We start from the raw sequence: 25,573 nt of genomic DNA on the forward strand, positions 1-25,573 counted from the left end.
GGATCACATTTTTCAAAACATGTTTGGTCTTAAATCTCCAGACTAAAACCAAAACACTCCTTGACAGTTGAGGAAACACAGTTGAAGTGAGGTCAGTAAATGGTGTGTGATATGAATAAGGAATGAAGTTCTGTCTTTGTAGCAGACACACTTGAGTCTCACACACACACACACACACACACACACACACACACACACACACACACACACACTTACTTTCCAAAGAAGAGGGTGCATCAGAGTACTTTTTTTTTTTATTCCCTTCAGTCCGCACAAACTGAGATGGATTGCTGCTGGGAGCCATGGCAACCAATGGGGCTATTCTCCGTCACTATGGCTGAGGGAGGGAGAAAAGGAGAGAGGGAGTTAATCAACAACACTCATTTTCATTCTGCCTTCACTCACTACCAGGCAATACACACACACACACACACACACACACACACACACACACACACACACACATTATTGTACATCCACATAGCTCAGTAACAAACACTTGTTGTGCTGTGGAGGAAAAGAGGCTCCCAGGGAAGAAACAAACATGTCTCCTGCTTGATATCAATGGAACATGAATGCACACAAAAAACACACAAATCTAAATTTTAGGCTAACGCTACTGCAAATACTCGGGGGATAAAAAGCGGAAATGATTTTCAAATAAAAACGAATGACATTATGTCAATGACTAAAAGTTAACCATGTATTCATTCATTCACAACAGTTCTATCTACTCTATGATCCACTCTGCTGGTATGGAAATCCAGCAGACATGGGTTATTGAGGGCCAGAGTCATTCAGCAAATACTGTCAACTTGACTTATCTTTCATTTCCTTGTACTGCTTTTTCATCAATTGTTGATTTCATTCCCTCTCCTAACTTCCTTGTTGTTGACTTTGGTGTCTCCATGTCACTGGTTTTCTATTACATTTTGTATGGTTGTTAGTTATGTACTTTTTTTTTTTATCTATGCCATGTTGTCTATTGAGGCTGCCTTGGTTGTAAATCACTTTGTGTCAACTTATGTTGTTTTAAATGTGCTATATAAATAAAGTTGACTTGACTACTGACTTATTTTACTCACTTTTAATTACTTCAAACTAGGACTTTAGTGTTTCCACTCTACTTCAAGCTGTGCAACTAATAACTAATAACGTTTATTCTAGATATGAGTGTAGGGATTGTTTGCCACATAGGTCTTAGGCAGGGGTGGCGAACCTGTGGCTCTTGAGCCGTATGCGGCTCTTTGCCTTACTGCACTGTAGAGTTTAGATTCTCTGCCCGAGCCCGAGCCCGACCCGATTTTCCGCCACTATCCTCGGGCCGGGCCGGGCCGGGCCGGGCCGGGCCGGACCCTTGATCAAGCATTTGTGTTTTTTTTAATCATTACTTTAGCCTAATTGGGTGGGAGAAAGCTATGCCATAATCAGAACTATTGTCTATTTAGGCCAAAGTAACAAATGTGTCCAAAAAGTTACACAAGTTGGACTACAGTTACAAAATGCAACATGTGTCATGCGCGGAGTCTCCTCCTCTTGCACGCATCACCCCGGGGCTGCGGGCTGTATTGTGGAGCTTAAGTGCAACATGGAGCTTGAGGATGTAAAGAAAAAAAGAAAAACGGGAGAATTACCTTTGAGAAAGTTTGGAGGAAATCGGAGGTATGGAACCATTTTAAACAAGTCGTGGGCAGTGACAACATATGTGTCGGCTTTGTTGAGTGTTCAACAAAGGCCGCTGTTCGCCTATGACAGCTGATAAAACGGGGACGTGGATGATGAACAGACACATGAAGCAGGCTCCCCGTGGCAGAAAAGATGATAGTCAGCCTTCAACGTCCTCTTTTGTTAGTTCTGTAAGCATAGGCTCCCCCTGAGGGCGAGGCAAGCGGGCAAGCCCTCACAGAGAAATACGTTGAGTTTTTTACGTTTCATCATTCAGATCCATTTGCGATCCGTTCCATTCTGAATAAACAAACAGCGCAGTTTACATGCTTCGCTCTTGTTGCATTATTCATTAAGATCATTTTAAACAGATTTTTGCAGTTCAAACAACTGCCCCTCAGCTTTTCTTAGACATGAGTAGGGGGGGCGCCAAGGAAAACAGGTTGGGAACCACTGCCTTACTGTGTGGCTGGGGGCTGTGTTATTAGTGGATTATTATTATTATTTTTTTTTTTTTTTTTAAACAACAACAAAAAAAAGCATTTGAATGCATCTGCCAATACATTTGCCAATTATTTTAAAATAAAAAAAAATAATGCAGCAGAATTTTTTGTGGACAGATTCTGCAACCTGAGGGGAAAAAAGCGGCCACAGAGCGCCTTACTCATTAACCCTTTCACTGCTGAATCCGATTGTTTGAAAGCCCCTCTAGTGACAAATGAGTGAAAGAGTCGCTTCAAGTGGCCACAACCGAGTACAACCAGACCTAACAAGGATTGTGGATAACAAAGACTGCCAGGTTTCCCACTGAGTCAATCTAAGTAAGAAAAAAAAAAACTATGAAAACTGCTATGTATTATGGCTGTCGTTAGATCTGGAAGTCACTGTTGCTGCTGTAATGTGGACCTGCATGTGTTGCTGAACGGGTTGGCCACCCCTGGTCCAGGGTTTAAACTGTGACCCTTGATGAAACATGTTCGGACATTTTGGAAGTTATCTTACTACTGACGACTATTACAGTGATAAAACGCTTTACAGTGCTGTAATGTTGAAAATGAAACGTTAGCACACGAGACACAACAAAAACTAAAACCATTAAGCTAAATAAGGATGCTACATTAGCTAATACATCACTCGCTCTCTCACCTGTTGCCTCCTTTCAGTAGGCTTTATCACGGAAGCCTGAGGAAAACAAACAGTTGACGCCACACACCTTACATTAAAACGCCACGTTGTGTTTAAAGACCTCGTCTGGGAAAAATGCTGGCTAATTTACCTTTACTTATTAAGCAATTTATATTCACAAACAATGTTAAAAAAAAACTTCCAAATATGTCACTTGAGTTGGAATTCCTTACCGAACTGCGCCATCCCCTGGTACGTTTCATCCATCACGCCTGGACGTCATCACGGCGCGACAGGGAAGTGCAGCTACTACGCGCGCCCTTCACTTTACAGTCGTTACAGTACCTGAACACCCTTGCAAAAGTCTTGTGTTTGTAGTTCAATAACAGCATTGCTCTGATTTCTGGGGTTTTATGAAGTGACAGAAACTAACACCAGCAGTGGTTGGGACAAATAAATCATTTTTGGAGGTTTTAGCGTTTAATTCGGTGAGTGGCAGTTGAGTTTATAAACAAGCGAACTCTGCTAGCTAACGTTACTGTCAGCTCACCTTTGTGTTTGCTGAGTGACAGTTGAAAGGGATTTATAAGCGTACTATGTGTAGTCCTATATCAAACTGAACACTGTGCAGTGGTGTCATGTAGGCCTGTGTTAGATTTAGATATTGAGGCTAATGGAAGGATGTAAATTGACAGCATACGTGCTGTCTACCTAAAGATATATGTGAGGATAAACAGTAAACTCATATTGGATAAAGTAGCAGAAGTATACAGTAATGAAGGGACTATGGTGTGATATGTCAAAGCATAGGTTGATGCGTTTTTAGTGTAGACTACTTCATTGTTCATAATGTTTTTTCTTCTTCTTCTTCTGTTCAGCCTTCACATAGCAGGAGCTACATTAATTCCTGTTAACTTACCCAGCCTTTACTTTTTCTTTCATCATTCCCAGGATCAGGCAGCGATGGCGGCTCCAAACTCTGCAGAAAGGAAGGCATGCTGGGACGCCAGGGACCAGCTATGGAAATGTCTGGATGACAGTGGTGACAAAGCTGCCTCCTGCCAGAAGTTCCAGAGCAAGTTTGAGGCAAATTGCCCCGCTCAGTGGGTAAACCATCTCCTCTTTTTTATCTTTTTGATACCTGAGTTCTGTATATAATTTACACTGTGATGTGTATACGATGAACAGTATTTCCAAATCACAATATCATTCTTCCTGAAAGGTATAATTCTTTAAATTAGAATAAACCTAAATTTTTACCATTTTACCACACTTCACTCAGGTGAAAGCTGTGTGTAGCCTGAGTGAAATACTGCAGGATTGTTGCTCATCTTTCCCATTTTCCCTGGCAGGTGAAATATTTCACCAAGAGGAGAGACTTCCTGAAATACAAAGATAAGATGCAGACAGAAGGATTCACACCTGCCGAAGGCCCCCAGCAACCTTCCTAAATCACTGGACGGCACACTGACTTTCAGCCTTATTCAGACCACGGCCAGAGGGGCAGGACTTTATTATGGACCTGAACTTCACCTTTATCATTATTTATTTGTACAGAGATAAAAGCTACACACATTAGCAGCTCCAAGCGGCAGAATGAGCGACCTGTTTGGGCTTATTTGAGCTTCCCTCCTCAGAAATCTGTGACGTCAGCTCATTTTAACCAACCCAGCTGAGAGAGAGAGAGAGAGAGAAACTGGATGTAGACCGTTGGGATAAAGCCTGTCATTGGCTGCCTATTTCAGCTGGTTTTCTCCTCCTCTTCCGTAATCTGTTTTGTAAGGGCACCGTCGCTGCATTTGGGGCTTAGCACCGCCAAAGATGATTGTGATTGGTTTAAAGAAATCCAAACCATCCAGAGCGTTTTGTCCCCTATCGCAGAATGTTAACTCGTGCGCTGTGGTGACAGGTCTGGGCAATGCAAGACTAGATTTTGACCTGGAAATGACATGTAATGTCCCTGTGGAACTTTACTAATGCCACTTGGAATAGTTGTGATCAGTGCAACGCTTACACAGACGCAGTACATGCACACACTGGGTCTTATGTCTCATTCTAACACTGTTCACGAGGGATTTTCTGCGGTTGTTTTCAGTGAAAGCATCACCTCCTTTGCATCCGGTAGCAGCCGCAACATTCTGTGTGCAGAACACGGGGTAAAGTTCTACATCTGCGTGGAGTTTGGGTTGAAGTCACAAGTCTTGATCAATTCAATTATGCCAGTGTGATTTACAAATAAATGCCGATCTTTAGCGTTTGCTGATACTTAGCGTTTTAATTCTGGGACAGTTCCTCATTAGGTTAAATCTCAAGTGTGATTGACTTGTGGTGTTTTATGTAAATAAAAAAGAATACATACATACAATAGTGGTTTTATTGTTGTGCATGTACAATGTATCAATCTAACTCATGAGACATTAAGGTACAACACAATTTAGGAATATAACAGCTCATTTGGAAACAGGCTTTATATTACAAATCTATATGTATTTACAAAAGGAGTGTGGACCCTGCGTCAAAGCCCATCACGCTGTAGGAAACCTTCAGTACAACTGAATACATTACAAAATAAAAGCGTAGGCTTTTGATTCTGCCCACACTAGGAACTAAACTTGTAATGAAGTGATATAAAAAAGAATAAAAGCCACAAATTGCATTTAAAATTAGTGTAAAAATATAAAGCAATTTGTTTTTGCACAGTACAGTTAAAAACACTACAGTTAATGTGCAAACAGTTCCACCACCAGGTGGCAGATATTGTGATTGGACAGTTGATTGAACAAACTATTGTAACCATACAACCCTGTGCTACCTTGCTCCTCTCTCTTCTTTAAAGGCCTTGGATGCTACATTCAACAAGAACTTTACAGCGTCCCAAATAAATCTGCATTTTTTTTATGCTTTCAAAAATCGCCGTTGAATGTCAATTGTAATGCGTACTAATGTAACAAATTTCATTAAATATACACGTTTTTGTGATAATTACAGGAGCTATTGATTCTTGATAAAGGTGTTTTCTACCTGCTTACTAAAAGAGACTTTCATTTTCAAGATTATATTGCCATAACTCGGGACCTTAGCTAGTCAAAATCTCAGATTTGATGACTTCATAATCTTATAATGAAGTTTTCACATAAAAAACAACAACAAAGCAAGTAATTAAGGGGAGCACAGTTAAATCCAAATCAAAAGCAGCTGGCTGAATACACAAAATAATGGCAAGAGTGTGTCTAACTTCTCGGGTCTCTAACTGCGAGATATGGAGGTTAGCATAAAATACACGGTGATATGATTAGTCACCCAACCCGGCACTCTTCTATACCTTAAATACACTATAGCTTACATTCTTACTATTGTTATGGTATCAAGTATAAGCGTATGTTTGAGAAATAGCACAGTAAAAAGCAATTAGACTACTGCTTTCCAAAATGGGGATGACTGAGATTACAGCAAGGCATTAACACTGTCAGGGTTGGAGGTTTGATTCCCTACAAGAGACAGTCCATCTAAAAGTGTAGTATGACAGGCAATGTTATGGTAGAGGCACTGGTGGTACTGCACGGTGCTTATTCAGTGTTCACAGTATGACAGGGCACAAAATCAGCTTCTGAAACTTTGGTAAAGACATCAGGCAGATATCAAAGCAGGATTTATGGTTCTGCGTTAAATCGACGGCGTGGCTACGTACGTAGGTAAGTGGAGATACGGACCCTACGCCGTAGCCTGACGCGGACCTCTCGAAAAATTTAACTACACGTCGCAGCGACGCACGTTGCTCGGCCGCGGCTTGGTAGCGTTGCATTTCCCCCCCCCGACTCATTTCCTGGTTCTCCTTCTCCATAAACAAGATGAAATCAAGGAGAGGGTTAACTTTTCCTGCCACATGTTTGCCACCTTGGTCAGAAAGCACAGGGGAGACACTTTGTTTCTCCTACTATGACTCTAGAGTCGCTACTCGCTCCGAAGCTAATCGCCGTCACTCTCTCACTCGCTTTACAACACACTCCACATGCACACACATGGCCGCCCTGCTTTTCTCTTAAAGTGCTCATATTATGCTTTTCAGCTTTTTCCCTTTCCTTTATTGTGTTATATTTTTTTTTTGAGCATGTTATAGGTTTACTAAGTGAAAAAGCCCAAAGTCCACCCCAAAGGCACTTACCATCTCCAACAGAAAACACTGTTGACCAACTGCTCCAAACAGCTCTGTTGTAGTCCATCCTTTACTTCAGAGACAAACGTGCGTCACTTTGTAACACACGTTATAATGCTTGCCTAGCTGCTAGCATGGCACTCCCTCATACTCTGCAACTGACTAGATAGCAGTACGTACTGCGCATGTGCGACTCCGAACAAAGATGGAACAGAAGTGAGATGCCTCACTCTGTTGCTAAAACAGAGAGCTCAACACACATGGTGAAAAGAGGAGCTGCTGCAATGTGTAGTACAACAAAAATATGGTGTTTTCTGAAAATTAAACCACATAAACCTATTCTGGTACAACCTCTAAATACAATTATGAACCTGAAAATGAGCACAATATGAGCACTTTAAAGAGATCGACGCACACACTAACGCACAAGTATAAACTTCAGGTCGCTTACGTAGGCTACAGCGAAAGCTCTGCGTGGAGCCTTCGCAGAACCATAAATCACGCTTAAGAGGCCTAGATTTTTAAAGTAATGCAGGCAACCGCTAAGAACAATTACGGACAGTGTTGAAGCTTTCAATTTGTTGCTAAATATACAGTACACAAGCTTTTACCTCTTTAAAAAACAGATCATATCAGGAGATATAAGCATATATGATACTGGGTACATCTTAAAGGCTTGACAGCAAGTAGCTCTATATATACAGTTCATTATCAGCCATAGAAGCCTCTTTTCATGCATTTATCGTGCTAATAATACAGCAGCCAGCTCTATCAAAATGTCAAACTCTCTCAACAAACTTGTCATGTTGCAATGTATGTGGTCTGGTTAAAGAGCAATACATTTAAGTGCAACAGAAGTTCAGCAAGCACGCAGTAAAAAGAGGCTTACTTACAATGGTCTCAATCTAGATAGCAACTAATCCACACAACAAGGCATGATGATGTGGCTCTGGAATAAACTTATCATTGTTTCTATTATAAATCCCCCCCCCCAAAAAAACTAAATATCATTCTCCTGATCACCACAAATGTGTTTGTAGCTTACAGTGATATCTTCAATGATTCGGTGAAAATAGAATCTCCATCAAACTTTGTTAACAGAGATATTTTTTTTTTTAAAGTGTTTTGCCGGAGGTCAGAGCTCCACGCAGTGGCCACTTTAACAAAGGCATTCTGCATTCCTCGCAACGCCCTTTTGTGGCCAAGAAAATATAACTCTAAATATAACATCTAAGCAACAGGTCATGGTTTTTCGCTCTCTTTTTCTCCTCCTCCTTCTCTCCATCCTTCTTCAGGTCCAGTTTGATTCGTCTAAGAAAGGACTGAACTCTGAGCAAGACCGTCCTCTTGACGTCATTTTCTTGTTGTCTTTCTTTGCAGAAACACCGCCCCATCTCTTTCCGTCTTTCAGTGATTCGCCCTCCACGCCAGCGGCGGTTATAAGCTCGCGGTGACGTTCCTGTCCACGGCCCAGGCTGGGAACTCTGTCAGGTTGAAGAGGGGAACCCCCCACGTGGTGATGGCCAACATCACCACCGCCACGCCGATCAGGTTCACCCCGAAGCCCGCTTTCACCTGGAGGAGAGGGAGAGGAAAAAATAAGGGGCAATATGTAAAAATAAATAAAAGCATTCATCTATTTGAAAAAATATATATATCAGAATAGGGTTCAGCAAGAGTTAAGAATGAAAAATGTTCATCCTTCTGATTACATAAAACAACTTTGACACATTGTACTTTTGAGCCTTTTGTTGCAGGTGCAGAAAGAACATGTGACTGTGCGTGTGTGCGTGCGTACCATGTCGCTGATCTTCACGTGGCCGTAACTGAAGACAATGGCGTTGGGGGGGTTCCCCACTGGAAGCATGACCCCGAATGACACGCACATGGTGGACGGGATCAAAGTGTGGAGGGGGTTGATTTGCAGAGTCTCTGACTGGAAGGAGGGAAGTGGGGGAAGAAGGGAGTAAAGAGACAGAGAGAGAATAAAGGAGGAAGAGACAGAAAGAAAGGGAAAGGAAGACAAATATAGATGGAGAGCGTTTGGAACAGAGGAGGGGTCAAAGGGTTAACGCGTGTTAGAAACTGCCTTCGTAGGCCTATTAACATTCTCAGAACAAGGTGCAACCACACCTCCAGCTGACAAGTGTGATGAATTTGAGTCCTTTTAAGAAATATAAAAACTGATGGTTTCAGACTCGACATTGGTAGAGCGGGCGCACGTGTGCAGAGGTTTATCCCTCAACGCGCAAGGTCAAGGGTTCGAGTTTGACCTGTGACAATTTCCTGCATGTCTTCCTCCCTCTCTGTCCCCTTTTATATCTCAGCTTTACTATCCATTAAAGGCGGAATTTTTTTTTTTTTGTCTTTTTGTGATTACTTTTCCTTTTTTCTCTGTCTTCACTCTTTATTTTCTCTCCTCATTTAATTGTTTTGTCTTTCTTCTGTCCCGACTGTTTTTTTTTTTTTTTTTTTATTAACTGTATGTACTTATTGTTGAATTCTTCTGGGGAACCTAACATGCCAAGCCCCATGAGGGTTTTCTGGGTTTCCTTTTTTTACTTAATGTCTCGTAAGTGTATCATCGGTGGGCTAAAATAAAAAAAATAAAAAAATTAAAAACAACTTATTATTTTTATTTTCTCTGTACAGCACCTTGAATCTACCTCTGTGTATGAAACGTGCTTTATGCTTTGCTTTCCCTGTGAACAATCTGAGAGAAGAAACCAATAATCCATGTGGATTATTGGTTGAATCAAAGTCAAAGTGCTGATTTTAAAATGGACCCTTATGAAGAAATGTGTGTGCGTGGACAGAGTCACTTCTGCGATTCAGCAAAAACAGCCCTTTGAAAAGAAGATTAGAGGTATTGTAAAGTAATAGTTAGTTAAACCACAGATACCACTCTCATTTCTGTCTGTTCAATGTGAAGCTGCAGCCAGCACTTTCTTATCGTAGCTTAGCATAAAGACTGGAAACAGAGGGAAACAGCTAGCCTGGTTATGTCTGAAGATTAAAAAAATCCACCTACCAGCACCTAATTAACAAGTTAAATCAAGTTTGTTTAATCCGTACATATTCTCACATTGCCAGACCGGACTGGCAAGTCCACATGTCATTCCGGGATTGGAGGAAAACGTGCTCTGGTTTATTGGCATTTCTTTAAACCAATCACAATCATCTTGGGTGGCGCTAAGCGCTGTACAGAGCCCCGGTGCCGCTGTAAAACAGCCTCGGGAAGGAACTTGTGTTGGTGGAATATGTGTACGTTCAAAAGTTGTTTTAGCATACTTTTATTTATTTTTTCCTCTTATTTCACGACTGCTTTTATTGCTCTCAACCGCTGTGTCTTTTCTAATCTATGTGCTCTATGCCCGGTTGTTTTACCTTGTGGTCTGCTTTGTGCTTTGTTTTCATGCTAACCTTTTTGCTTCTGTGCTGTGTCTTGTCTTGTGCCAAGTTATGATCTGCTTGTGATGTCTTTTTTGTTTATTTGCATTTTATTACAGATGTAAAATAGCCTTTTGGCTAACTCTGTCATTTTTAACCCATGCAATCATGCATTATATTAATTTGCACCGTCGTCTTTTTAAATAAACTGAACTGAATCAAGTTACACATTTTGGACTGTATATTCTTTTCCGAGCAGGAGCCTGAGGAGCACAGCCAACCTTGCCGTTTGCGTTGTTGTATGCATTGTTCACGTAAAGTACCTGCTTTATCAATGCTTTATCCAAACACACAAGTCGGGATTTTTGTCAGTGCTTCTTTCTCTGTGGTGTCTCAAAAAGGCTCTATAAGGGCACTGCCATGAGCTCAAACCCAATACATCCTCCACGTTGTTTGCACACATTTGCCAGGTATAAGAGAACCGGATACTGAGAGTAAGGGCGTGTGAGGGAGTGTGTGTCGTACCAGCGCTGACAAGATGGGCAGGAAGACGGTGAGAGTCGCCGGGTTGGAGGCGAACTCTGTGACCGCCGACACCAGCAGGCAGGCCAGCAGGGTGACGGCCCACGGAGGAAGACCACTCATAGGCTCCAGCTGTCTGCCGATCCACACCGACAGGCCTGACACCTACACACACACACAAACGCACACACAAACGCACACACACACACACACACACACACACACACACACACACACACACACACACACACACACACACACACACACACACACAAAACGTGAGCAGCCTCAAAGGGTACAGACAGTTTCCCTTACCCTAGTCTCGCCTTGCCAGACCTTCCTCCACAGCGCTGCGGGAGGAGGGTCTGGCTAGTCCAGACAGCATTCTGGGATGGAAGAAAAACGTGCTCTGGTTTATTGGCATTTCTTTAAACCAATCACAATCGTCTTGGGCGGTGCTAAGCGCCAGACGGAGCAACGGTGCCTCTGCAAAATAGCCTCGGGAAGGAACTTGTTTTGGTGGAACGTGTGTACGTTCAAAGGTTGTTTTAGCTGTGCAACAGAAAACTCTGATTGGACAGATAGATCTGAGGAGCAGTTAACCATTATAGTCCTCATAAATCCTTAATGTTGACCTGAATCAGAGTCATTCAAATCAAGATTTTGCAGACGGACAAAATCACATCATCTGGACTTCTCATCTGGAAACTCTCCTGCACTTCATGAGATAACATAGGCTAATCTTGAAGATAAGAAGAAAATTGGCTCCTACACAAAGACATGCATAATACCTTGCAACCAGCAGCCAGTGCATAGCCTCCTCCCACCAGGATGACGATCTCCCATGGCATCAGTCTCTGGAAGTCCTTCCAGGTGATCATGGGGGCCAGCGGGTCATGTGATTCATTATCTGGTCGTCCGGATCAAGACCACAGAAAATATGTCAACACAGCTGGAATGATAATGTGGTAATCTATCGCTAAAATACACAAGTATTAAATTACAGGGCTGGGTATCGCCAATGATTTCTCGGCTCGATTCAATTTCACAAGGTCCTGATTTTGATTCAATATGAATTAGGTTAGGGAAATTACAGTTGCAATGCCACTTTTGCTTTGCTTTTTCAGCGAACTAATGAAGTAAATTGTACAAACAAGATGCAACCCTTAAATATTTTTAATAATGCAGCAGGTTATTGGTTAAAAGTTAGTTTAGAGTATTTTTACTTATACATCCATGGTGAAAAAGGCATATATTAGATAGTAAATTACTGGATTTTATGAATCGATATCCGACCACTCAATCAGTTTTAATTGGAGAATCAAGTATTTTAACCCAGCCCTATTAAATAATCTATGTTATCTAATATTATAGTGTTTCTTTACTAAAACATTCTGAATTTTAAAAACTGTTTTGTAATAATTGTGTTTTGGTAATAATTGAAATTTAGAAATGAGTTTCTGCCTAACGATAACGTACTGTAGTGTATATGTATGATAGAGACATTTTACAGATAACTTCCGATTGATTTCCCAGGACATTTCCAGAAAACTACGTAATTTGGTACTAATCATAGGCAAAATAGGAATTATACAAATAAGAAGAGCTCCATAAACCCAAGTTAATATTATTCTATTGTTCATTTATTATTGGAAACTTTCTTCTACAAATATGTTACATCATATTTTGCAAAAACCTCATTTGAACAGAATTTTGTCCAGTCAAAATGTAGTTTACCTCTCTGTGTTTTTCACATGGTAAAGACAAATGGCTTGCAGCTGTTTGCATGCCTGAACTACAACATCTTATAGGTTATGGTGTTCAGAGGTCAGTGGGCCGACAAGTGTCAGCACTAAAACATCAGCATTGACCGGCACAGCGAAATACAATAAATGTCAGACTTTTCCAGTGTTTTTGAAACGGTTGCACAACTGTGGAAAGCACCGGTGGCTGAAGTTGAAGTGAAGGGTTTCTCTGAGGCGCTGCAGCATACGGGCAAATTATCAACCTGCACAGGCTGGAAACACGCTGACACCGTTTATGGCTGTCTAACACTGTCACACATTTAGTGATTACAAGAATATTACAATGGTTGTGGCTGACAGATGAATTGAGGTGGACAAAGATTTCTAAACGTCCTTTTTTTCTCTGTGGCGGGAGTACTCATTCTAGGGCGGCAACTAGCGATTATTTTCATTGTCCATTTTATCTGTCGATTATTTTCTCGGTTCATGGATGAAGTTGTTTGGTCTATAAAATGTCAGAAAATGATGAAAAATGTAAATCTGCGTTTCCTTAAGCCCAAGATGTCGTCCTCAAATGTCTTGTTTTGTCCAAAACTCAAAGCTACTCAGTTTACTGTCACAGAGGAGAGAAGGAACTAGAAAATGTTCACATTTAACAAGCTGCATTCCGAATGACTCAAACCTATTAAAGGTTTAGTACGTAACTTTTGATATTAATGAACGTCTGTTACATTCAAGCCATTGCCCAATGAGTTGCTACAAATCTAATGAAGACTATCAGCTCCACACATCTCTCTCTCTCTGGTATTTCTCAGTATGGCTGCGTTCAGAAGATTGTGGCGCCTGGTGCACAAACTCGAGTGAAAATAATTAACTCTTCTCAAGAGTCCATCGTGTTTTTTTTAATCCTCTGGATTTCATGGTCCTGACCTGTGTTCCTGCAGCTGGAGGAGGAGGAAGTGGAGGAGGAGAAGGGTCGCCTGGCAGGGATGAGGAAGAGCAGGAAGCCCAGAAGGACCGACACTGTCGCATCGGTCCTGTAGCCTTTCCTGAGAGGGAAAACACACACAGACAGACACATTATTTATAAGATGCTTCTAAACTCTTTGTATTTATCTAGTTGTCCTAAAGTTCACTGTAAAGTCCAGTGATACTATGTGCATGCTTAAAAGTGTCTCAATGCATCTCTGGTTGCATCCGAAATTCCATAGTAACATGCTATTTAGTAGGCTAAAACAGTATGCAAGATTTTTGTCTAAAAATGTTAGTATGAAACCATTAGAACATGAATCGCATACTATTTCCGGTGAAATATTACATTATGCAAACACTGGACACCACACCGGCAGAAGCATCCCACAATGCAACGCAGTAGTAACGACGATGTTTGATACAGACAAATGGACAGCAACCAAGGTCAACAACACTTTGATTTACATTTCTACATATAAAAATCTGTGAATTTGTCACCTGCGACTGTGTTGCGTTCCCTTTTCATTAATTTAAGCATTATCTGACGATGCCGCTAGAGCGGAGCACGAGTTGCCATGGTGACGAGTCTCTAACGGCAAGGAGGTTCTCAGGAAGGGACATGGAAAATCACAGCTTAGTGCATCGGAAAAGATACACACTACTGTTTATTTACACCAAAGTACGTTGAACGATAGTATACGTATGGAGTATGTAGTGCATAGCATGCGATTTCGGATGCAACCTCTTTCTGTGTGACAGTGTGTGTCTCAACAATAACATTTGGTAGTGATGAGAAAAACAATTTTTGTGGTGTGTCCACTCGCAAGAGCACTTACTTCTCAAAAAGAGATGTCCAGCCGGGCACGAAACCAGGCTCTCTGGTGAACCACAGCAGAGTCATCAGGATGAAGAAAACACCGGTCACCACCTCTGGGTAGCTGGGACACACACACACACACACACACACACACACACACAGACAGAAACCACAAAAGCATAGGAGCAACAATTACATGAGTGATAACTCGATTGTGCAACAATGTAATGGTCTAGGTGTGTGAGTAAGATACACACAAATACACCCAGGCTACTGCCAAGAGTCTTACGTCGTTTATTTGGGAATTTAAAACTTGTCTCGATATCTTTGAATGGCATGTGGAGCTGGACATTTTTGCAGTGTTAAAAATTGCGTACGAGAAATTACCGCCATGACCCTGATGTAAATATTCCAAAAATTTTCCAGGAATTTCTGTAGCTAAATGTTGTTTTTCAGTCACAGGAATTGCCCAAATTCCTATAAATATAGTATAAAAAATGCTAGAGACATCCAGTCAGGAAAGCTAGGACTAAGAAAAAACACACACACACACACACACACACACACACACAAAAACGCTTGTACACACCTGATGGGTCCCAGTTTGGTGTACTCCTCTTGGATCCTCCTCTCTGAAAGCATCTCTCTCCTGGTTTTGCGTTTCTTACTCAACGAGCATGTCTCCCTGAAGCTGAACACACACACACACACACACACACACACACACACAACAACGGCATCAACCACACGGCAACTTGACACACTCACTCTGTTTTTTTCCAACCTGCAGCCGCAGAACGCCTAAAGGCACCGTGGCTCAATGGCAGACAGACAGAGGGATTATCATGAGTCCATAATGATAAGATACGCTACAGTACTCCTGCCCAGCAGTTACTAGGATATGCACACCAACATAATCACACAGTGCAGTACGATACAATCTGTAAAATACACACCCACAACCACACACACTCACTTGCAGCCGAGGAAGAGGAAGTGCAGCCACAGCCAGGTGAGGACCAGCATGATGATGGCGATGGGGAAACTGAAGATGAACCACGTGCCAAAGTTGATCACCTTTGCATCTGGATAACGACTGAAGAGACAAGGACAGAGATACAGAGTTACTTGCGTGTGTGTGTGTAGGTTATTTTATACAATGTTGGCTGGAAATGAGCTTTGCGGTCGAGAAGGAAGAGGGCTGATTAGCACAGGGGCCACCAATCCCGTCCAACAAGGTCCACCACTAAATAACTGGCCCATTGATTTGATATGGTAATGTACGATATATTGCTGTTTAAATACTACTTGTACTTACCTTGTATTGATCTGTTTTTTTGTGTTGAATTGTATATTATATATTTGTGTCCTTTATGTACATATATATACATATATACATATAATATATACACATATACATATATATATACACATATACACATATACATATATACATACACACACATTATATATATATATATATATATATATATATATATATATATATATATATATATATAATAGTGTTTATTTAAAATGTTGTAAAATATTGTCTGAATAATCCTATAATGGATGAAATATAAGTGAAAGCGGCCAGTTTTAAAGGCTGAACCTTGTGACCACTGACAGCACTTGTACTGATAAGAATTGGAGCTAATCTGGGTTAAAAATAACCATTTGTCCCCCATCAACTGCCTACCTTGACCTCTGGTATCTGGTTAGCTTGCTTTGACTGACAGCTCTCTGCTTATTGACTCTCCACACTGATACGGGGTGAGTCAGGAGTCAAAAAAAAAAATCTTTGGATTCCAGCTTCTTAAATGTGAATACAATTCTACTTTCTTCACTCCTCTGTGACAGTAAACTGAATATCTTTGAGTTGTGGACAAAACAAGACATTTGAGGACGTCATCTTGGGCTTTGGGAAACACTGATTGACATTTTGCACCATTTTCTGTCATTTTATAGACCAAACAACTAAAGAGAAAATAATCGAAAGATGAATCGACAACGAAAATAATTGTTAGGTGCAGCCCTACAGTTTAGCGTTGTGTAGTGCCATCCCAACTCTGTGTATTTCCATGAGGCATTTATCTCCTGCTGGAGCTGTCAAGTTAAGGTTATGCAAAAATAGTAATGGCACCTAAATCTTGTTGTTTTGCAAGTCCAGTCTATCTCTTTATGGGGAAAGGCTATCTGCGGGGGTATGTGTTTGTCTGTAAGTTGTGTATGTGTGTGTGTGTGTGGCCCTATGGCTTGTTTTCTGCTGACCTTCAAAGGAGACGCTCCCTGAACACAACATTCACACAACATGTGGCTGCTTCGACTCCCTCAACTTCCAGAGACAGACATACATTTACACTTGAAGACTTGAAGTTTAGTCAGTGTGGCCCCTGACCTGTGACCTAGGACTGACCTGATGTTGCCCAAGTTTTCCCCAGGGACAGTTAGTTTCCCCTCGTCTCATCTTACCAACAACATGCCGTTATTGGAAAAACCACCACAGATGGAATTTGGATGTACTGTAGCGATGGTTGCTGTCAAAGTGATTTTGACTGTAGCACCTCCTCCTTTTTCTTAAGCTAAACAGCTATTTTTTACATAGTTATTTTTCTGTATTTATTGTTTATTTCATATTAATGTCTAATATATACAGTTGTGCTCATAAGTTTACATACCCATGCTAAAGTTGACTAAAAAGAGGAATAAAAAAAAAATCATCTTTTGGAAATTGATCTTAATGCCTTAATTAAAAAAATGAGGAAGAATCCAACCTTTAAGGACACCAATTATCTTTGTGAATGAATAATGTATTGTAAATAAATAAATGTTCTTCCTTAAAATACAGGGGGCATAAGTATGCATACCCCTATGTTAAATTACCATAGAGGCAGGCAGATTTTTATTTTTAAAGGCCAGTTATTTCATGGATCCAGGATACTATGCATCCTGATAAAGTTCCCTTGGCCTTTGGAATTAAAATAGCTCCACATCATCACATACCCTTCACCATACCTAGAGATTGGCATGGTTTAATGTCAGTTAGCCTAATAGCTGGTTTGATTTGCACTGAGAGATGATATTGTGGAAAGTACCCCATGCCAATCTCTAGGTATGGTGAAGGCTATGTGATGATGGGGGGCTATTTTAATTCCAAAGGCCAAGGGAACTTTATCAGGATGCATAGTATCCTGCACTGTAAAAATTCTCATATCTTATTATTTTAATTAAAACAAAAAACATATAGCATTATATAATTTGTTAAGTGTTATTAACTCACTGTATTAGTTTATTGTTAAGTTTCATTCAAAGTTTATTTATGTAGTTAGACAAACCATAATTATCTTTTCATGTCCACGGGTTTCCTAGTTGCAGGGTTTTCGTTGTACTTTTGGCTGTCTATGTGACTCCATTTACTGAGATGTATTTAATTCATATGAAGATATGTTGTGTAAATTTGCTGTTGGTTTGTTAAATGTAATTTATGTTTTTATTAACGTGTCTGCTTGTTAATGTTTTGTTGTGTATTGTTTGTTGTGTTTTAATTTGTAAATGGTGTATTTACGTTTGTAATGGTTTTGTGTTAGATTTATAATTTTTGTGTATTTTACTATTTTTATGTAATATAAGCATTTAATCCCTATTTTGCATGGGGGTTTTTAGAAGTCGAAACTTAGTTTTTACACACAAAAGTTAATTATTACAAAAGATAATTAGTTGACATGACAACATCTAAATTTAAGTTTTTATATCTATATAAATTATTTAAAAAAACATTATTAGTTGGCACAGCATATGAAATTAATTATTTAAAAAATTATTAGTTCACACATATAAAGTTAATTATTTACAAAATTATATGTCTATTTTAATTTTGGTTAACATATGATTTTAAATTCTTTGATCCATAACTGACCTTTCAAAATAAAAATCTGCCTGCCTCTATGGGAATTTAACAGAGGTGTATGTATACTTATGCCCCCTGTATTTTAAGGAAGAACATTTATTTATTTACAATACATTATTCATTCACAAAAACAATTGGTGTGCTTAAAAGGTCGGATTTTTAAGGCATTAAGATCAATTTCCGAAAGATGATTTTTTTATTCCTCTTTTTAGTCAACTTTAGCATGGGTATGTAAACTTATGAGCACAATTGATGGTTGTTTGTTTATGTATGCACCAACCACCAAGGCAAATTCCACGCAAGTGTAACAATTAACGGTAAACCCCTTTTTCTGGTTCTGATTTTATCAGTGTCAAAACATGAGAAAAGATGCTCTGTCCTTACTTTAAACTGAATACATGAGGAGAGAGGTTGGCCACAAAAATTGCTCATATAAAATGAAAATACATTAAATGACTGTGTGTCAGTGGTTCAGTACTACCACTGCCTAAGTGGTTGTGTGTTCCCTCGACAGCTCCACTTGATGAACAGCAGGAGCCACAAAGATCACTGACATGTGGACACACAGCATCAAAGTCCCTGTCAGTGTGAGGCACAGTCAGAAATGTTTGCACAGATGAAAGTCACGCTTGTTATTTTTGGTTGTATAAAGAAAAGAGAACCACGGTAGGGGGTCAGAACCAACCGACGGTGCAGAGAGTACCAGTGGTCATTCATCTTCAGTGCACTTTTACATCATGTGATATTGCTGTACATCACAATACTGCACTAAGTGCAACTTGCACAAACATAGGTTTTACTTACATCTTTATAAATACTATTTAAGTAGGTTGTACGTTTTTATTGGACACTTGAATCTACATTTGTATTTTTTATTATTTATTATTATTTATTATCTTTATTTTTTGAATAGCTGTTCTTGTATTGTATCCTATTTATTATTTCTTGTATATTGTGTATGTGTGCTGTGTGATATTTTACTGCTGTAGCACTGAAATTTCCCAATTTGGGATCAATAAAGTCTATCTAACCTAATCTAAATCTAATCTAATCTTGAAGCTCTAACAGAGCCACGCTGTGCAGGTGATAATCTGTGTTTGCTCAGACATGCCTCGCTGAGCTCTCTTCTGTATGGATAATAAGCAGGGTAAAGGTGACATTTAGAGAGGATGATCGTGTGTGAACTCCCTTCAATAAACCTCAGTGACCCATCGCCTTCAATTACTTAGTTTCACATGATTTATATGGAAGAAAGCACACACAAAAACCTGGGGACACTGAAAATGTTCAATTACAATAAAGCAATACCACATAACCAGTGGTGTAGCACTAGTTTTATAGTACAATATTAGGTAAATGATGGCCTAGAAGACTGATGTAAGCAAGAAGCTTGGATTTTCATCATTGCATAAATTGTAAATATGCATCAACAAAGATTAACGTCACCTTTTGTCCCCATCTCTTGTCAAAAATGGTCTCAAAAATTTGAACACAGAAAACACAGATATGTGGAATGTTTTGAATGTGCGCAGGAATCTTTCTGGAACACGTGAGCTATTTAAGACCAGGGGTTTATAAAGAAATTAAAATGCATACATGTATCACTGAAGAGGTTAATTCCCCAAACAAAAAGAGGGAGAAAAAGACAGGAGGGAAAAGAAAATCATGCTTACATTTGTCTGTTGACTCAGCAGACATAACATGAAATGAGAAATGATGATTTTGTTGAACTTCGTTTGAAAGCAACAAAAAAAAAAAGATTAACGTCAAGCCCAAAAATGTGGAAAATGCACAAAAGGCATAGCAAAAAAGGAAATATACTGAGCATGCAACATGTGATCGCTTGACCTTGTACTAGTATGGACTTGTTGCAGAGGACTTGAACTCAAGATGTCCGGCTCAGTTCATTGGGTTTACACGCAATTTGACTTTATTGAACTAAAACTCAAAAGGTAATATTTAGGGGGGACTTTTTAGGGGGGGATTGATTGCTGTTCTTGGTAACATCACTTTAGGATTACAAGTACTTCTGCAGGCGCATGCACACACACACACACACACACACACACACACACACACACACACACACACACACACACACACACACACACACACACACATAACCCGACCTTTGTCCAACAAGCTGCGACATGAAAGAGGCCATTCTGCCGGGCTTAGTGCTGCGGCTGGAGGAAATTGGCTCTGCCAGGACTGTAGGGGCTGATTAGTTTGATCTCAGACCCTGCGAGCCCCCCCAGACACTGAGTTAACATGAACTGTCCGAGTCTGACCAGCACAGCAGCCAAGAAACCAACCAAGCTCTAAATATGCTTGAGTTGAGATCAGTGTCATCTGGGGCAAGTCAAGTCAAGTCACAGGTTATGCCAAGTCAAGTTGAGTCCTTAGTTAAGGCAAGTCAAGTCCCAAACCAAGTCACTTTTTTTTTTTACACCCAAGATAAAGCACTCTCACCTGTAGTATCCGGTCTTTATAAAGAGAAAAGACATGGTATTAGTAGCCCATCTAATAAAATGATTGGCTAGTTTGTATATAGTACAAACATACTTGATAGTTAGACAGAAACGTGACAAAATTAAACAATATTACTTTATATTGAACATCTAACATTCAAACTTATGAATACATGCCGGTCATCCGAGTCATCATGCCTCAAGTCAAGTCATTTATTTTTTGTCACAAGTCATCAAAAAGGTGACTCGAGGCAACTCGAGTCCAAGTCACCAAGTCTCAAGTCTACATCTCTGGTTGAGATGTTGTCTACAGGAGCTAACACCAGACAAAACACCTGTCTGATACCAGGTTTTAAAGCTGCTTTAATATTTATTCAGTGGACGGTGGATGCTTGTCAGCCCAGAAGGTCGGTAACTGAGCTCATGGGTACCTACGTGTTAAACTGCTCGGCAAAGATGAGGTTGGTTGAGGTGCCGGTGATGGTGATGAGGCCACCGATTGTCGCAGCGTAGGTGATGCTGAGCGACAGGCATTTACAGATCATGTGATCCCTCTTGGTGGGATACTGGGAGTCTCTCCTGGCCCTCACCCGCTTCACGTTTGGGATTTCCACCGCAACCTGAGAGAGAGTGAGGAGAATATTGCAAATGTATGGAAAATGTTACTGACATGAATTGGCTGTAACTGGTCAGGGATTGGGGAGTGTTACTGTCACACATCCACCTGTAGGTCAGGGGTGTCAAACATCCAGCCCCAGGGCCATAACAAGGGCCAAAGGCCAAAAGGGTCCAATCCGGCTTACCGGAGGACTTTGCAAATTGGGAAATCAGTTTAAAACTGAAACATATTGTTGAAATTGCACTCATTTTTCTTATGATAGCTCAGGCTGTTCATCATCTGTCATAAATAGATTGTGTGTGTGTGTGTGTGTGTGTGTGTGTGTGTGTGTTCCTCACCTGTGGCAGGTATCCATTGGTGTCCCTGGTGAACTCCTGGTTAGAGGTTACCTTCAGAGCCAAACCATTCACCTCCCCAGTCTGCACCTGAGGACAAGAACAAGAGACTCAGAGAGAAATACTCCGCTTACATTATAGAATTGCTAATAATGTGACTTCTGTTTACTTGGCGAAAAAGCCTTCGTGGCTCTCACCTCACTCAGTGTGGAGAGCTCCTGTTTACTGCAGTCGCTGCTGGAGGGAGTAGGGAAGAGAAAATTAAGACTTCACAATAACTAACGATGTTAAATAAGATTGGGGTTACTATTAATGCTGCCGATAATCAAATGCAGGAGCATATCTGAGCAAGTGAAATTTAAAATGTACTTAGTACTAAGTGGTTAAAACAAGAGAAATAACACAAAAGTGGCGATGGACTGTGGTACATACTGGGAATCACTGGTACCCGCAATTGGGAAGAAAAAAAGAAAAATTGTGGAAAAATCCCTATTTACCTATTATCTCACAACCAGTGAACAGAAAATACTCACGCACACTCGCACGCACACACGCACACACACACACACACACACACACACACACACACACACACACACACGCGCACACACACACATACGCGCGTACCTGTCGTTGCGATAGAGCAACTCCAGCTGGTTTTTGTCCAGGTTCTCTTCTTTGTCTGAAACAGCTGCAGACAACAACATTCATCACCAGTGTATAACGGGAGATGGAACTTTTTTTGTAGCTGGATATATAATTTCTTACGTCAAGATATGAATGTGGATAATGTTAGTGATGGTCAGATGCTTGCTACAGTTGCATTTCTAGTGTGAATCAGCGGAAACAACGTTTTATTATTGTGATCCATGCTTAGTTCCAACGCCCCTCCCGCTCTTCAGTCACTCTCTAGCTCGCTCAACCACATTACCGTGCTCGCGGGCAGTCACTGAGACTCCATCAACTCAACCACTTGACAGTTTGTAACATAGAAATAAAATGGATTATGGATCATTGTGGTTCTATAGTTTGTAGCTGACTTTACAAGCTGACTTCTCTATTACGTTCTAAAACCAGCCTCTGGAGACTTGACCAGCTGAGTCGCAGGCGCCACCATCAGCTGGTTTGACGTTCTAAAACGGTTTCGTCTCGTCTCGAATCTTCGGTCTGAACTGTGCTTAACTGTTCTGCTTCAGTTGGATCTACGATCTTCAATTTTCATAACACATCGCATATTTTAGACTTTTAGTTTGCTTAACTCACTCCCCCCCCCACCCCGCCCCAGTTATCCATCTACACGTTATAGTGTGGTTGTTGGTGCAAGCATTTCTATCAACATCTGTTTGGTTTTTTTTGCAACAAAGCTTTTATAGTTCAGTGACCTCCCCCCTGTGGTGACGGAGCCAGACGTACCGCTGTCGTCCTCAGGGGCCTCAGCGGTCTCCGAGTCTACGTGGCCGTCGGCCAGGCCGGTGCAGATCAGCTGCTGCAGGACCGCCTCGGCTATGGGCATCACCATGGCTGTGGTGGACGTGTTGCTGAGCCACATGGACAGAAACACGGTGCAGCACATGAAGCCCAGCACCAACCTGGAGGAAAGACAGGGACATCCAATGATGTGTTTTAGTGTGTTTTTTTACATTTTTATCTGTAGGACAACCAGCAAGGGCTGGTCAATATATATATATATATATATATATATATATGAGGCTAGATATCGTCTTATATTTGGGATATAGTAATATCGCAATATGACATAAGTGCATTACAGTAAAGTGATGTCATTTTCTGAACTTACCAGACTGTTCTAGCTTTTCTATTATTTGCCTTTACCCACTGAGTCATTACATCCACATTACTGATGATTATTTATCTAAACTCTCATTATGTGAATATTTTGTGAAAGCCCCAATAGTCAACCCTACAATGTCGCCGCAATATCGACGTATTTGGTCAAAAATTATCTTGATATTTGATTTTCTCCATATCGCCCAGCTCTACAACCAGCTAGAGCTTTGGAGTAAAGACCTTTTGGTTAGTCCTAGTCTATATCCACGATGTTCCATTTCCGGGATTGCTCCGTTGCCGCCGGAAATTCCGCCGGATGTCACTCTTTTCGGCTGATATCCGTCACCTTCCTCTTCCTTTGTGTTGGCGTTCTAAACTCCGGTAGATTTCTGAGGACTATGGTTAACTGCTCCTCAGATCTCTGCAGGGTAAATCCAGACAGCTAGCTAGACTATCTGTCCAATCGGAGTTTTCTGTTGCACGACTAAAACTACTTTTGAACGTACACGTTCCACCAAAACTAAGTTCCATCCCGAGGCTATTTTACAGCGGCACCGAGGCTCTATCTGGCGCTTAGCGCCGCCCAAGACGATTGTGATTGGTTTAAAGAAATGCCAATAAACCAGAGCACGTTTTTCTCCCATCCCGGAATGCTGTGTGGACTAGCCAGACCCTCCTCCGCGGCGCTGTGGAGGAAAGTCTGGCAAGGCGAGACTAGGTTAGTCCTAACTCAAAAGATTTTGAGTGTATAATAGCTACTGTGTGAAAGTGTGTGTGTGCTACTCACATGCCAGGCTTGGCCCCTGCGATCATCACCATGCGCAGAGCGATGCGTTTGTGCAGGTTCCACTTCTCTATAGAGGCTGCCAGGCAGATGACTCCCATCAGCAGCAGAGTGGTGTCTTTGCAGTACTCTGCTGCCACCTTATCACACACAAAGAGGCACATTTCAAAATAAAAGCCTATTGAATTTTAAAACCCGTGTGTACACAGTGTACAGTTCCAAACTTTCAGAAGTGTACTTCGACCACTCAAATCTACACTGAGGTACAGGTGATGGAGTCCAAATTGCAAACAGACAAACAGGAACAGAAGTCAAAAGAAAGTACATTTCAAAAATCATATAGCAAATTACTGCCTAACCGATTCAATTCAAGGTAATTTAATCGTTTCACATTAGGCACATTATGAGGTCTGCTGACCTCTGCTAGCTCCATACCTTTGAGAAACAAATCAAACGGTCCCCAAACCTTCTCAATAAAGTCTTGCTTCTCTCTTTCTACATATGGGTTTTTTTCCAGAGCAAAAGTTACTTTTGCCGAACCCAATATGTGACACGTTACATGACATTTGATTTTTCCAAAATAATGCAATTGATTTTTATAGCGTGCAAAAGACACATATCTATCATTATTTGTTTACTTTTGGTGTACTTGTGATCTTCAGGGTAAAGTCATTGATTAAAAAAGAGCTGGGTCCATCAAAAGATCTTTTGAGATAATCTTTTCTATTTTTTTTTATTCTCCCAAAAAGAAATATTTAACCCTCCTGTTGTCCTCGGGTCAAATTTGACCCGTTTTCAAAATGTTTTTATCAGGAAATTTGGGTTTCTTTCAACCACATTGTCAAAAAAATAAAAATAAATAACATGGATGATTCCGTAAAATAAATGATCACTTCACTACTTTCATTGAATTTGGGTGTTCTATACAATTTTATAGCATTTTGGAGAAAAAAAATGATACAAGAACATTGAAAAAATTGACAAAATGTCTAAAAAAAAACTAAAAGTTGCAGTTCTACGGGAAGACAACACAAGGGTAAACAACTTTTACAATATGTTCGATGGGCACAAGAAGAAGAGAAAATCTAGGGAAATAAACAGCATGAGACCTGGGGAGACAGGAAGGAGCGTTTGGGGCCTTTTGCTTTTCCCTCCTTTACCCACTTCCCCAATTCCCCCTCCTTGGTTTGGATCAACACTTACAGTTTGCCATTTGTTCTTTTTAATCTGCTCTACTTCCCACCCGCAGGGTTCACGGCCTCAAAGTGTTGTATAAGCCC

At 40.7% G+C, this 25,573-nt stretch overlaps 3 protein-coding genes across 6 annotated transcripts in view; 1 reads left to right on the plus strand and 2 right to left on the minus strand.

The window, feature by feature from the left end:
• ptprz1b (protein tyrosine phosphatase receptor type Z1b) overlaps positions 1 to 337 on the minus strand; it is an 81,843-nt gene extending 81,506 nt beyond the window's left edge. For all 3 annotated transcript variants that reach the window (XR_005638087.1, XM_039791070.1, XM_039791069.1), the window contains exon 1: positions 217 to 337. Coding sequence is in view for 2 of the 3 variants with exons in the window: in XM_039791070.1 (XP_039647004.1) it covers positions 217 to 304 (88 nt within the window). In the remaining variant the exon portion in view is untranslated. The remainder of the gene's footprint in view (positions 1 to 216) is intronic.
• Positions 338 to 3,070: 2,733 nt separating this feature from the next.
• On the plus strand, positions 3,071 to 5,155 carry LOC120553023 (cytochrome c oxidase assembly factor 6 homolog). The gene is made up of 3 exons (XM_039791072.1): positions 3,071 to 3,278; positions 3,742 to 3,897; positions 4,143 to 5,155. Exons 2-3 carry the CDS (start codon positions 3,754 to 3,756, stop codon positions 4,239 to 4,241), a joined length of 243 nt encoding a protein of 80 aa, XP_039647006.1. The 5' UTR covers positions 3,071 to 3,278; positions 3,742 to 3,753; the 3' UTR covers positions 4,242 to 5,155.
• A 2,849-nt stretch (positions 5,156 to 8,004) lies between these two features.
• slc13a4 (solute carrier family 13 member 4) overlaps positions 8,005 to 25,573 on the minus strand; it is a 30,656-nt gene continuing 13,087 nt past the window's right edge. Inside the window, exons 3-16 of one of the 2 annotated variants that reach the window (XM_039791073.1) lie at positions 24,297 to 24,433; positions 23,135 to 23,310; positions 22,349 to 22,412; positions 21,919 to 21,958; positions 21,725 to 21,811; positions 21,203 to 21,387; positions 15,366 to 15,485; positions 14,979 to 15,080; positions 14,409 to 14,510; positions 13,531 to 13,649; positions 11,647 to 11,765; positions 10,859 to 11,020; positions 8,742 to 8,879; positions 8,005 to 8,518 (exon numbers count right to left, since the gene is read on the minus strand). In XM_039791073.1, the coding sequence (XP_039647007.1) occupies positions 8,381 to 8,518; positions 8,742 to 8,879; positions 10,859 to 11,020; positions 11,647 to 11,765; positions 13,531 to 13,649; positions 14,409 to 14,510; positions 14,979 to 15,080; positions 15,366 to 15,485; positions 21,203 to 21,387; positions 21,725 to 21,811; positions 21,919 to 21,958; positions 22,349 to 22,412; positions 23,135 to 23,310; positions 24,297 to 24,433 (1,689 nt within the window). In that variant the 3' untranslated portion in view covers positions 8,005 to 8,380. The remainder of the gene's footprint in view (positions 8,519 to 8,741; positions 8,880 to 10,858; positions 11,021 to 11,646; positions 11,766 to 13,530; positions 13,650 to 14,408; positions 14,511 to 14,978; positions 15,081 to 15,365; positions 15,486 to 21,202; positions 21,388 to 21,724; positions 21,812 to 21,918; positions 21,959 to 22,348; positions 22,413 to 23,134; positions 23,311 to 24,296; positions 24,434 to 25,573) is intronic. The other variant, XM_039791074.1, reaches the window with a different exon arrangement.

The sequence above is a fragment of the Perca fluviatilis genome, chromosome 23, assembly GCF_010015445.1.
Source record: "Perca fluviatilis chromosome 23, GENO_Pfluv_1.0, whole genome shotgun sequence".
NCBI classification, from domain to species: Eukaryota; Metazoa; Chordata; class Actinopteri; order Perciformes; family Percidae; genus Perca; species Perca fluviatilis.

Coding starts and splice junctions, on each gene's coding strand:
- LOC120553023 (XM_039791072.1), top strand. CDS start 3,754: ATGGCGGCTCCAAACTCTGCAGAAAGGAAGGCATGCTGGGACGCCAGG. Junction 3,898..4,142: donor CAAATTGCCCCGCTCAGTGG/GTAAACCATCTC, acceptor TTTCCCTGGCAG/GTGAAATATTTCACCAAGAG.